The sequence below is a fragment of the Sinocyclocheilus grahami genome, unplaced genomic scaffold, assembly GCF_001515645.1.
Source record: "Sinocyclocheilus grahami isolate Dianchi unplaced genomic scaffold, SAMN03320097.WGS_v1.1 scaffold1011.1, whole genome shotgun sequence".
Classification (NCBI taxonomy): domain Eukaryota; kingdom Metazoa; phylum Chordata; class Actinopteri; order Cypriniformes; family Cyprinidae; genus Sinocyclocheilus; species Sinocyclocheilus grahami.
Genome location: NW_015506190.1, coordinates 356,563 through 371,606, shown reverse-complemented (window position 1 = coordinate 371,606; position 15,044 = coordinate 356,563). Strand labels below are relative to the sequence as shown.

Here is a 15,044-nt window from a genome sequence, read left to right as displayed (position 1 = left end):
GAGAGACCATTTTGAAGGCTCAGGAAACCTTTGCAGATGTTTTGAGTTGATTAGCTGATTGGCATGTAACCATATTCTAATTTGTTGAGATAGTGGGTGGGTTTTTGTTAAATGTGAGCCAAAATCATCACAATCAAAAAGAACCAAAGACTTAAACTACTTCAGTCTGTATGCATTGAATTTATTTAATACACAAGTTTCACAATTTGAGTTGAATTACAGAAATAAATGAACTTTTCCACGACATTCTAATTTATTGAGATGCACCTGTATATTGCTGAAGAGAAAAACCTAATGAATAAAGAATAAAGTCCTACGGTAAATATTACAGCTTATGCATTATTATGATACTCACCCAGATGTTGCCGTCTTGATGGTATGGTTTCCAGTTCCTGCCTGTATCACTATAGAGCAGCCGGTAGCGTGTTGTCCAATCAGAGCTGCTATATCGACCCTGCGTGGCGATGGCTGTGACCTGTTTTCTGCTTCCCAGGTCGACCTGCAGCCACTGGTAATGATCACTGTCCAGCGGAGACCAGCCCCCAGCACCTAGAGAAAGTGCACAACACTTACTATTTTGTTGTATTGATCTAAAGTCTTTGTGCTTGTGTCACAGAGGGGCTAGAGAAAAAAAGAACAGCAACAAATGTTGTTGATTTTTTGTAAATGTTATGTTTGCTCTTAAAAGGGTTTTTTAAGAGTACAAATTGAACGTCATACTCTACAGGATAATCTACAAGACTTTTGTAATTTAACAAAGATCAGCTTTAATGGTGTTGTTCAAGAGGAGCATCTGTATTTTTCTGTTTTTGCTTCTCTTGGAAGTCTTAGAACAGATTGTCCTACAGATGTTTTATCTGTGCTTTTAGCTGGTGACTTTTGGACATTTGTAAAAGGCATATTTGAAGAATCATTAAATGTCGTAAATCTAACCATTAATATTAAAGAAACAATCCCTTTTCAGCCTCTCCCTTTCAACCACATGGCTCCATTCTGGCATGTAATACCTACTTCTCACAATCCAATCAAATCCAATTCAAACATTTTTCTCTTTGAATATCCTGTTTCTCTCAAAATACCTCAAATCTTGTTGCTAATTTTTCATCTTCTGGCACTTTTATGTCCCAAGGGTTGATTTTTTTACTAACAGATTTTTACTTATTTTTAGTTCACATGATTTTTTTTTTTCAATATCATCTTTTACATATAGATTTTTTTTTAATGCTTGCCCCAAACCAATCATAAACTATGAAAATCCATCATAAAACATGTGACTTATATCATATTACGTGATAAAACTATGACAACTTAAAAGAGTGAAATAAACATTTAAAAAACTTTTAATATTTGTGCACATATGGATGATCTTTTTTTTCTTTATTTGTGACTGTCCCACAGCAGTGGGGTCATTTAACAGAAAACCAATAAATATTGCCCCTAATAAAGTTTTATTTTATTTGCAATCAAGATACCAAGAAGGTAACAGTATCAAATAAATAAAATGAGAGACGCAAAGTATGAAGAAAAGTGATTTTTAAAAAATATTCTGAATTATGAGCAGAATATTCTTATTGAGCATCATTTCCAATCCAGCCTTAATTGTTAAATTATTAACAGCGGAAATATTATTTAACCATTAATTTTTAAAAATGTGTGCATAAATGCAAAGTTGATATTTAGAAGTAAATTAAGTCCATTTAGTTCCTAACTATCTTCATTGCAAACATAAGACAGAATGGTCCTGGCCGGCGACACACTGCAGCAGGCAAAGGGAGAGTCAGAGCGAGGACATAAAGTAAGGGTCAGCAGTTTAGGGTGTCCGGGGATCAGTACAAGACAGAAGCTTAAGAGAGTGTAAGAGAGCAAGGGGACATCGACTCCACTGTCACCTGCAACCTTCTGCCGAGGCAGATGTTCTGAGGAGATAAAGAGAGCAGAAGAAGGGCACTGGAAGGACACCGGCAGCCCAGAAAGAGAGGAATAAGACAGGTAGCAGAAGACAACAGCTCCTGGAGTTACGGTCCAGACTAAATAAATAAAAAACACTTGATGACTCTGATAAAACAGCAGAAGACAGAACTGAAGAGATGAAAAATAAATTGCATTATGTTGGTCTAAACCCTGCCTGATGGGATATCTGCACAGCCTTATAGATGTATCATGTAGGATTTTGTGATGATAATGCACCTAGGCGATGATAAATCATATGGCATAATTTTTGAATAGTTTACCATCTGCTAACACGCTGACACTGAAAGAGAGAGACTCGCAATGTGATTTGTTATGCCCATTTTGGTGATTTGTTTTTTGTATTGTGTTCTTATGATTTCAGTCACTTGACAAAGTAAATCTATTTGATAATTTCTAGATTCAAATACTGATATTCAAATGCAGACATTATGTTTGCAATATTGGTTTCTAATACAAGATGAAGGAGATACAGACAGCTGTCGGCAAAGCGACGCTACAGGCAGGACAGTATCAATGGGAGTGTGGTGCACATTAATCACAGAGTGATCTGTTTGACCTCATAATTAAAATTCAGTCATTACAGTTTTATAATTTTCATGCTTGAAGCTCTGCCTCAGTAATACATTTTCAGTCAAGTACAAACCCAATTATGTGGCATGGGCAGCTTACACCTCTGGAAAGGCACCATCCATGCTGCAAGGTATATCCAAGTTCTAGAACAACATATGCTCCCATCCAGACGTCGTCTCTTTTAGGGAAGACCTTGCATTTTCCAACATGACAATGCCAGACCACATACTGCATCAATTACAACATCATGGCTGCGTAGAAGGATCTGGGTACTGAAATGGCCAGCCTGCAGTCCAGATCTTTTACCCATAGAAAACATTTGGAGCATCATAAAGAAGACCTAAGACAGTTGAGCAACTAGAAGCCTGTATTAGACAAGAATGGGACAACATTCCTATTCCTAAACTTGAGCAACTTGTCTCCTCAGTCCCCAGACGTTTGCAGACTGTTATAAAAAGAAGAGGGGATGCCACACAGTGGTAAACATGGCCTTGTCCCAACTTTTTTGAGATGTGTTGATGCCATGAAATTTAAAATCCACTTATTTTTCCCTTAAAATTATAAATTTTCTCAGTTTAAACATTTGATATGTCATCTATGTTGTATTCTGAATAAAATATTGAAATTTGAAACTTCCACATCATTGCATTCTGTTTTTATTCACAATTTGTACCGTGTCCCAACTTTTTTGGAATCGGGTTTGTAAAAAATATATACTCTCAAACTTCAGCACCAATTAGAAATGAAAGAAAGTGTTCATCAAAAAATTAAAGCTCTTCAGAACGTCTGTTCTGAACCCGTATGACTTTCTTTGTTCTATGGAACAGAAAAAGAGATTCAACATGAAAATTAAAAACTTTCAGAATGACCCTCGTGAAAATTCACAATTTAAATTTTTTTTTTCTTATGCTCATCAAGGCTACGTTGATTTGGTCAAAAATAGAATAAAAAATTGTAAAATAATTGTTTTATGTGACAGCTTGTTTCTGTCACAGGATAAAAATGGTCACAATTCAAACTTTTTTTCCTGAGTTTACAGTATTTCACAATTCTGAACTTTTTTTTTTAATTGCAAGACATAAACTCGCTATTCTGAGAAGAAAAGTCTGAATAGTGAGATTTAAACTCCCAATTGCAAGAAATAAAGTAATACTTGTGAGATAAAAAGTCACAATTACCTTTTTTATTCCATGGTGGAATAAAAAAACTGAATTTTGAGATATAAATACGTATGGAAAATGTAATCTTAGAATTCTGAGATTATCAGTCAGAATTCTGAGTTTATATCTTGCAATTCTGAGAAAAAGCTCAGAATAGCAAGATATGGTCTGTGTAACACCTCACAATTCAGTTTTCAGACCATGAAAAGCAAAAGCAAAAATAAAAAAAATTAATTATTTTTTCATATACTTTATCAATAGATATTTTTGCTATATTGTGACTTCAGATTCATTTGAATATATATTGTTTGAATATTGAATATTGAAAATTAAATGTGTGTAGCTTTTATAAAACACCCCAATATTGGATGTTACCATATGTATATGTTACTGTAGATTATATTATATATTTTTTTACAGTGTATTCATAATGTATAAAATATATAAACTAGAGAAAGATTTAATTCACTCAGGAAACTTTTAAGAATGCAAAAGTAGAAAGATCTAGAAAGAAAGAGAAAGGGAAATAATAAAGGACATGGATCACTGCTCAAATTCCTAATATTAGTCCCTCAATCTCATGCATGGACACATTGGTATTCAGCTGAGCTTGGGGTACATGACTGAGCACTGGGGCAATGAACCTTCCTTCCCCTCTGTCATTCACCTCAGTTTTCCCACCTCTCCCTCTCATTAGTTTCCAACAGGCTATTTTGTTTCCCACATACCAGCCAGAACAGCCGTCTGTCCCTTCCCATCTCCAGCTGTGAGGGCCAAACAGGTTTCTGATGAAGCAAGATTTGACCTTTCCCTCAGATTCATCTCACAGATGAACTGCTGCTAAACAGATACTCCTCCTGCCGGATGAGAGCGGAGGAAGCCTAAGCAAGTCTCAAATCTGATGTCTGGATTTGAGGTGATGCTGAGGACAGACCGTGAAATGGCTGTGTGCATCTCACACGCCAGAGCGGCGTGATTACAGCTGACCTTCAACAGGCCATTTTCTGATGTGAATCCATATGAAAAACGTGAAGTGATGGATGTGTTTCATATAGTGTCAAGGTCTTTAGGAGACTGAGTGAAAGATGTTGCTTGAGCTGTGTCAGAAATGCATATTAAACCACTATGCTTTTAAAGATCTAACAGGATGAACACATAGCCAGAGTTTTAACCTTTGTTCTTGAAGAGGGGGAAATGGGATCATATAGGTCCACTGCTATACTTCATAACACATGAAAGCAGCATAAATCCAATGCATGGCCCATCCTGTATAGACTATAAATGGCAGAAACAATCTACACAACTAGTACAACCCTAATTCTTTTGAACTTGGGTGTGCCATCTGTGTATAACTATTACTTAGGCTAATTATTTAATTAATTAATTATTTTTATTGTATACTTTTGAGGTGTTAAGTTTCTGGATACAGTCTGTACAGTAAATGAACATACTTTCCAGAAGGCCAACAATTCACTAAAAATGTTTTTTTATTGGTCTTATGAAGTATTCTAATTTGTTGAGATAGTGAATTGGTGGGTTTTTGTTAAATGTTAGCCAAAATCATCACAATTAAAAGATACAAAGACTTAAACTACTGCAGTCTGTGTGCATTGAATTTATTTAATACACGAGTTTCACAATTTGAGTTGAATTACTGAAATAAATTAACTTTTCCACGACATTCTAATTTATTGATATGCACCTGTATATAATGACAGAATGACAGATAGAACGATAGAATGATAGAACTACATAGATTGTACCCTGTTATGATACAATGCATGCATTAAGAATACAGGATGATATCACTATAACTGTCACCCATCAAAGCAGATAAATACCAATCCTGCTTTCTATTGATTTTATGCTCACTCTCTCTCTTTTCTCTTCTATTTTCAGCCTGCAAATCTTTAAAATACATTAGTAAGGCTAAATAATGCATCAATGGTGGAGATAGAATATCGGATGCTGGCATATGGACATTGCCTACAATAGTCCTTCATGAAGCTGCTCATCTAACTAGAACTAATGAGCCTTCCTCTGTGACATCATCAACCAAGTAAAAGTAAAAGTTCACAATTTTTAAACTACTCAAAAAGTACAATTACTGATAAAAACGTCTCGGGTTACTTTTATACCCACGCCGCCATGCTGAGGGGAGTGCAAGCCAGAACCATGGCGAGCCACTAAGTACCAATTACACCATATCGCTATGGGAGTTGCCCTGTCCTGGACTTAGACGGCTGTCAGTGACATTACTCCCTACGGCCAGAAGCCTAGGCTGCCAAGGGACATTACTAGAGCCTCACAGTGTGCAGGTCCCACTGGGACAAGATTGGTAGTAGAACCCAGGCTACCAATAGTCTACCATGGGAATCAGTCTCTCGAGATTGACCTCTGGTGTAATGAGGGCGGCTGGCTCGGTGCCCAGAACTGCGGGACGGCAGGGGCCACCGTACCAGCTGTGCCAAAAAAAGCCTCCTCGGAGGTGGCGCCAGGGCCTAGAATCATGAAGGTTTCCTGCCTCAGCAACGGCGGGTCCCGAGCTGCGGGAAACCGATGGTTGTCCCTCTCCACTCGAGAAGAGAGACAAACGAGAACGGAGCTTTTTCAGCGAAAAGCTCTCACAGTGCACGCAGATTGCCCCGTCGAGGACATCGCGTGCGTGCTCCTTGCCCAAACAAACAACGCATAGATCGTGTGAATCATCGGGTGTCAGAAACCGCTGACACGGATGTACACACTTTCTAAACGCTCCGCTAGTGCTCGCCATAGTAGGAAAAGAAAAAGCTCTTACTTTGCTTTTGGAATGCACGCTTCAAACAGAACGGTCAGATGACAGCATGTTAATTTTTCTGTGAACTGTTCCTTTGAGGTAAACTGCCACATATGTAGGCTACATGAGCTCTGCTTGACAGAATAAACAACTAAAAAATATGCATATAGACATGCCATGGACACCAATTTATTAATGCAAAGGCAATACTGAATTTCCTAAGGGAAGAAAGATTTGTTTAGAGCTTACACTGTGACTCTTAGAAGGATTTGTAATATGAGGCATAGTTACAGTAGCGATTAATATCACAGTATTTTGTGTACATAATAGAGCCCAGTGACTCATTGAGCTTGGAAATAACATACAATTTAAAGCCTTTAAATTCAGACCCATGGCCTCCACAGACTCACACAGCGAGGCTCATATATAAAACATCCATTTGGATCTGAATTTGTTCTCCCTTGAGAGCCTATCACAGCAAAAAAACTAAACAAAACAACAAAAAATGCGTTTGACGCACAATTAGCAGTGGTTTATTTCTTTCTGCTTTCTCCCTCGTAAAATAAATAAATAAAAACATGATCTCGTTCTATCAAAGATGCCAAACTAAACTTCAGAGACATCCTATGAGGACACGAGAGCTTCCATTTTAATTAAATAACATTTTTAATGAGTGATGAGGAACAAACTGAAAATAATAAATATGTGAACTGTGCACATCTCACCGAGATAAATCACAGCGTTGTCACATCTGTTGTAGATTTTTGCTCAATTAGTCTTAAGCACATAGTGTTTTCCACAGTTTGGCATAATGGGATGAGCCGTTGTAGCCCAGTAATTCACACAATAATTCCAGGCTGGAGTTATTGAAGTAATGACTCTGCGGTGCCATATACTGAATGGATGTTTATTGGAATGACACAAAACTATATCAAGTTTATAATATACTGTTTGCATAAAAAAACAACAGCCAAAGAAAGTTCATAGAGGTATTGTGATGAAAGAAAAAGGGTTCGTTCATTCTGCAAGTCACATTGGTGGACATGAATATGTGTATGAGCTAGTATTATGAAAATGTACCTCCTCTTTTGTTTAGCTTGGCGTATCCAGGTGCATAGCCACTAGTGAACACAGAGGAGCTGGTGAAGGCATTGTGGGGGAGTGGTGTGACCAGAGTTTCGTCACATTTTTCTATAGAAGAAAAAGAGAAAAGACATTACAATCACATGAAATAACAACATAAAGCAGTGAAGCAGCACTTCAATTTCAAAACTATCTGTTTTAGGAGAGTAAAAGCACCCACAAGATGTGGGAAGAAATGAGAGAATCCAGTGTTTACTGAGCTGAGATGCCCATCATGGCAGACCTTTTCTGACTGCAGGCTAGGATGGATGCTGTGCTCCCGCTGGTCATTACTCAGGTCTGAGGGCTTCACGGTTACAAGGCTAAAATGCCAACGCAAGTAATCTTTTCCAGCATATATGGAGAAAATAAGCACTGAACTGAATTTAGTTATTACTTTCAAGGTGTGTGGACTGAGGCGTTGTAAAGATCAGTCTTTAAGTCAGAACAGTTTATTAATTGTTGATCAATTTCAGCAGAATCAACAGAAAGGTGTTAAGTAATACAAGCAGTGGGCGACACATGCAACGCACCCTCAAATTATAAAAATTAAGCAGTCATGGCATATTCAACAGTGCATCTCTATAAATAATGATTATGTTCACTGCAAAAAACTGTGATAGAGTTAAATGGCAACAACCACATGTAGTGGTGTGTTAGTAATAAAATCAAAATCAAAAATGACAAAAGTGATGGTTTACGTTTGCTTAAAAACGGAGTTATTTATATACAGAGAAAGAAAGAGAATTTTATTTTATATAGCATACTTTAAATTTTATTTTATAATTTTATAGACTTGTTTATATAAAATGTAAATAAATAAATCTAATTATACTTAATTATAATATATTAAATATAATATAATTAGTGCTGTCAATTGATTAAAAAATTCATTAATTACTCACAATTATTTCTGTAACTAATCGCAATTAATCACATATTAATACAATATATTTATATTGTTATAATTTCCCATTGAATCTCCAAATTAATGCAGAAACAACAAATATATTTTTACATAAAATAAAAATATTTTTAATTATTTTAAATATGTGTTTAATGGCATATTTTTTACTACATAGCCTATTATTAAGGAAGGTCAGTATGACTGACACCAATACTTTTACTGATGTCTGTATTAAATGCATTTTTAAAGCGTTAAACTAAAAAAATAAAAATTTGAAAATTTTAAAAAATGAATCACACAATTAATGCATTATTTTTGACATCCCTAAATATAATTACATTTATATTAAACTTTATATAATAAATTATAATATTTATTATATTATATTATATTATATAAATTGTTAAATTATATAATAAATATTGTTAAACTATATAACATAAAATGTATGTGTATACACACGCACATGTATTTCATGTATGTATTTAATACAACATTATTACATAATATGTAACAAATGTAATACACATAAATAAATCTGTAACACTTTACAATAAGGTTCCATTTTTAACTATATTTAATGCATTATGAGCAAACCATTTGTTACATTATTTATTAATCTTAATGTTAACTAATGGAACCTTATTGTAAAGTGTTACCAATAAATCATTATTTTATTGAAAGTTTAATAAGAGAACGAAATGCCCATAAACACAAGTTGCATATGGTATTTGGTACATGTTTAGCAATTTAATCAATTGATCGATCAATATTTTAATAAAAAAACAAAATCAATCAATCATGAAAATTCCTGAAAACTGACATTCCTAATATGTGGCATACTCTGGTCTCCTTTCTTTATATGTAAACTGGTGTTCACACTGATATCTTGTAGCATATAAGCAACTGAAAATCATGAGAAAATAATGAGTCAATGAGAGACAGTTCACATTTGACAAGGCAAAGTTCAACTGTATGCAAATGAGCAGTGAAACAATTCAAGAAGTTACTGCAAGTTCCAAACGCCAAACAAAAATCTGATTCCATTCTATTGTTCCATCTCAGACAACTGGAGACAACTGGGTATGCCAAACTGGACAAATATCCTAATGATGAATGGCAAATAATGATACGGCATATGCAAAGACAGCTTCCAGACACAAACTGTCCCAGAAGAGCCCCAGCAGACGTGACTGATGGCGGCAGTTTGGTGTATTCAATATGAAACACATTCACTATGTTTACTTTCAGCCATTCACTCAATCACTAACCCTGGACGGAGGGGAGGACATGTTCATATGTGAGGAGGGTAAAGACATCTAATGTCTGATTCTAATGAGCATCTGCCATGTTCAAACAATATTTAGCTGTTTGTCTCCGAATTCCCAGTCAAATCAGTCTTTTGAACAGGAGTATCAAACAGAAATGCATCTCGCACAGATGCTGTCCAAACTGAGATCTACGTCTTCTATGTCTCTCATTCTCACCAGACAATCCCCATTACCCAGGGGACACGTGAAAACAGTACACTCTGTCATGGTTCTTCTCAACCTGTTGGTGGATACCAGAAGTACCCAATTACAGTTGACATTACAGTGTTAAACCGGCATAATTACTGTCATCTGCATGGCATTATGGTGACAGATAGAAAACAAACAATTAATAATTGAAGAAAATAAAGCATTATAGTTTCTCTTGAGAACTCAGTGCTAAAACATGTAAACTTGCTTCAGGGAGTGAAGATGAACATCCAATAATATATGTCAGTTGAGTTTAAGACATGAAAATGGAGACAATAGCACTTTAGACAATACAGATTCTTTCCAAGCAGCTTCGGAGTAATAAGGAAAATGACAATCAATGATGCAAACTTCATCAAACATGAGGCAAATTGAAATTCTGCTGTTAAGCAGCTTTGAAAATACAATAATGTCATTTTTCAGCTCAAGTCAGTTCAGTTTGGAATTCAATGACTGTACAGTTCAACAATAATGATCACTACCATTCAAAAGGTGAGATAAATAAATAAATATCTTACTGACCATTTTGAACGGTTCCTCAAAACTCAAATAGGGCTATAATATCACATTATACTAAAGGTCTGTGGTTGTTTTCCCTGAATACAGTTCAGCAAGAGAAAAATAAAGTGAAGTTAGAAAAGGCTGAACTCAAGGGATGTGTAGCTTAGTGGTTAAAGTCTTGGCTAGCAACCAAAAGGTTGTAGGTTCAGAACCCCACCAAGAGCCATCATCACTACATACTTGAGCAAAGCTATTAACCTCAGGACATCAGGGGGATTGACGGTCTAATAAATGTATTGGATGTTTGGATAAAAGTGTCAGCTAAATGGCAAGGTGGGCAATGCAAACCAGAAGTATGCCAAGGCTCTAAGATCTGGCCTGTACTAGTCGATAACACAGTTTAAAATGAACTGATCAAGTCTTTAATTTACTAAATCATTTTAAATCATTGTGGAATAAGCCAAAGAGCTGAAGATTTTCCAAAGCTATTTCGATCATTTATGAGTATGCCTTTATGAGTGTCCCTATCCATTACTTGTCGAGCGTTGCTGCTGTCACAGCACTATAATTCTCTTTGTAGAAACTTCTTGTGTTGGAAAATGTTGGAAAATTTATGTGTCGTTATTAGTTTTGAAACGATGATGGATAATTTTGACACGGAAAGTGCAAAGGACTGTTTAACTTGCAATCACCACAAAGGAGCATCCAGGATCGGCTTAGAAGAAGGAAAACAGGCTCTGATTCTCTGAGGTAAATCTGGGAAGCTGAAACAGCAGAAATCAGATGGATCGTATATCAGGATCGTGGCAAAGACACATTACTGAGAGACCTGCAAATCGTTGTTCAATCCTAAAACAAATTTCACCGTATTCCAGAGAGGAAGACGAAAGACAAGCATGTCACAAAATAGATTTACCTGTCCATGTGACATTTTCCTCCACGCAAATACCTGTGCCCTGAGCAAATAGCACAACTGTCTCTGACGCTCAACCACAGAATGACCAAAATCATGAGATATCAATTCTATCATTCTATCAAACCGAACAAATAGCAACTGCAATGTTTTTTAAGTTGAATTTAAGTCCATACTATGCTCGTTATATTTGTTTATTAAGTGTTGTACTGACCAGTGTGTAGGAGTATGCAAGATATGCTATTTTTAAACCATTTTCCTTATCCATTGTTCTTTAACCAAAACTCTACATATTGTGCATGAATATTAAGAACAGACATTCCGTGGGAAACACTGCTGGTTGTTATTGGTGGGTTATGAGTCAGATTCACCTTGCCTGAGGAAGGCACATCACTTTAATAGCCAGCATGGTCATTATCTCATGGTTCTCTCATTCACACCGCTTTTCCATCCTGCCAAGACTGTCTATTTCCCAAAGCAGTTAAAGCCTGTTTTATGTAAAATTAGTTTTCTCACAGTATGTGTGCTGCGATAACAGTGAAAGGCACCTGTGCAATGTTCTAGTGATTAGATTAAATCCAGAAAATGCTATAATATACAGGGATCTTTACGCATCTCCCTAATCAATTTACAAGCTGAAAAGATTCTACATAAACACCTAAAGACCAGTTTACTTCAGCACATCATTACATCACCCAAACATTTGTCTTTATATGTTGTTGTATGCCCTTACAGAAGTAATCTAAAAACAAGGAACACATATACATACGGTGCATTCCAAACAGGATATATCGCCCTCCGAAGGGCACTTCAGAGGGAAAACAATCATGGCCGCCATATTGAAGGGTCATTCCAAACCGATGTGCTCAAAACTGGCCTCTTCAAAGGGCCCTTCGGGATGAAGGATTTCGAAGGGTACAACTGATGGACACTTCGGGCTCCCATGATCCTTTGCACAGATTCTTTGCATGATGACGGCGCCTACGTGTGGGCACGAGATGATGACGCAGAAGGGTACTTCAAGAAAGTTGTTTGGTCCCCTTCGACCCTTCGAAGCTCTCACTCCAGTGGGTAAACCCTTTGAAGGGATTAGGGCATAGTGATGAGCCCTTCCGAATGGAACGCAGGGATAGACTGATCAGCCACAAAATTAAAACCACCAAGTAGTTCCGACTTGTGCTACCAAAACAGCTCTGATGTACATGAAGCATGGACTCCACAAGACCTTTGAACGTGTCCTGTGGTATCACTATTTCTCCTGCTTCCCAACACATCAAATTAAAGAACTGACTGGTCATTTGCTGCCTAATATATTCTCCCCCTTAATAGCTGCCACTGTAACAATATAATCAATGTTATTCATTTATATTTTGATTATTTGCAAGGGTGCAAATCATTTAGATTTAGAAGAACATTTGATTATTTAAATTAGACTGATGTTAGCTGCAGGCCAGTCTGGGTCACTCTGTGGGGAGAACATGCCATAAGTCACTTCTTTCCAAATAATTCCAATGTACTTTTTTATCTTTCAATGTCTCTGGAGCTGTGTGAACTCACACAGTGCTTTGACTCATTATCTGTGCTCCAGGTGCTCTGCCCTGTGATGTTCTTCCTTTGTTTCCCTTTTGTGTGGGGCCAGTGAATCTTCTTAGAAATATCTTTGGCACAAAACAACCATGGGGAAGTTATAATGTCATAGCCATTCACCAAGTTTTAGTACATCTACAGTATATATAGAATATATTTAATGTTTTTATTCTTCCATTTGCATTAAAGTGTTCAGTTCTATGTATACAGTTCTGTATATGTTCACTGCCGTATGGAGACACAAATGAAAAATTGATGTCTACCGTTAGACAGATTCAATACCCACAGCACAAAAAAAAAAATATATATATATATATATAATAAATAAATAAAAAATTATATTATATAAAAACATATGAACAGACAACTGCACCTCCTTTGTCTTCTATCTTAATGTGCACCTGTGCTTGATGATCACATCTTGTCCCGCTGGCTACTAGCTGTCAAATGGGGGTTTCCTGAAAGCTGAAGGGGGCATTTTAATCATAGTCAGGTCTCGACTGACTGCTCTGCTCAAGTAAAACTGAGTGATCAGCCTCTATGCAAGATCAAATTCAGTTTTTTCCCCGTTCAATTCAGTGAGCATCTGATGACTCTGATTGGCCACAGCCTCCAGATACATTTGATCATGCGTGTGTGCGTGTTGCTGGTATCTCAGGTAAAGATGATGGATACACTCTTGGAGAATTAAAATCATTTTGAAAAATGTCGCTGTCAAGAGAAGTCACACGGTGCGGTAGAATCAGCTTAATGAGAATAATTACAACAATGTTATCTATAAGTAATGGCTCCTTTTTGGTTCAACAATAGATTATCATCTTATCAGTTCATAATTCATATCACTACACTAATGGAAGGTTACATTCCACTCTTGAGGATTTATGACAGAGAAATATGATAATATGAAAAGAGAATGGCTATATGAAAAGTGAGTAACTTCCTAAACCTGATTATGGGAGATTCAAAGACAGTTCATAGTGGAATATAAATCAGATTTGGCATTCAAAATCTAAATTAGATTTGGGAATAAAAAGAAAGCTTCAAGAATTTGAAAAATTGATGAAATATTATGATGTAAAAGGAATAAGAAATATTTAAGATTCAAGCTAAGGAGGGACATACCCACTACTAAGAAATTTGGATTCAGATAATATAATTTGTAATGAAAAACATATACTGTATGTAGAAATATAGTAAGAAGAAAAGAAAATATAGAAAAAAGAAAATATAATCACTGTCCCACACCTCACTGTCTATATTTTTTTGAAATATAAAATTATGGAAATAAGGGATATAAAATAACAAAAATTTGATCTGATAGTGATTAGCTATTAATTACATTTCATGCATATTGTACATATCACATAATCATTTATTATATAATAAATAATGCAAATGAGCATGTGCAATTAAATAGGCAATATCGATACTGATTAAATAAAGGGCCAGATTTACTAAACAGGGCAAATTAGCGTGAGAGTGCAATTCCAAAAAAGCACTAATGGGAGTGGAAATTTCTGCGGGTGATTTGCTGACAACGCGCAAATTAAAGAACATAGACGCAGCTAGATCATTTCCATAATGATCAACACAATCTACCAAGAGCAGCGCAAATTAGCGTCTGCTTTAAGACCTTTTGATGGGTGTTAAATAATGGTGTAAATATCAGTAATGGCGCAAACGTTAGTAAATTGCATGATTCATTTTAATACTCTCCTCCCATAAATTTTGCGTCTGAAAGGGAAACTCATACAAATGCATATTCAGTAAGGTCAGGCGCAAAAATAACTGTGTCCATGCCTTTTCAGCGCTAATTGTTCACTGCGCATCTTTAGTAAATCCTGCCAGAACTGCCAGAAATCCCCAAATCTATAAAATTACTGATTTTGATTTTTTTTTTAAATCAATAAATTACTGATTTACTGATCTGTGTAGATATTTTTGTTGCAGCACTCATATATTAGATCTGCATTGACCAAGCTGTTTCTATTGTGCCTTCACAATTTATCCCCCCCCC

At 36.1% G+C, this 15,044-nt stretch overlaps 1 protein-coding gene across 1 annotated transcript in view; it reads right to left on the bottom strand.

Moving 5' to 3' along the window:
- Positions 1-355: 355 nt before the first annotated feature.
- The window catches only part of LOC107565603 (contactin-associated protein-like 2), a gene marked incomplete at its 3' end in the record, with an annotated part of 253,415 nt that continues 238,726 nt past the window's right edge, over positions 356-15,044 (bottom strand). The window contains exons 2-3 of the mRNA XM_016250865.1: positions 7,558-7,668; positions 356-549 (exon numbers count right to left, since the gene is read on the bottom strand). Coding sequence (XP_016106351.1) covers positions 356-549; positions 7,558-7,668 — 305 coding nt within the window. The remainder of the gene's footprint in view (positions 550-7,557; positions 7,669-15,044) is intronic.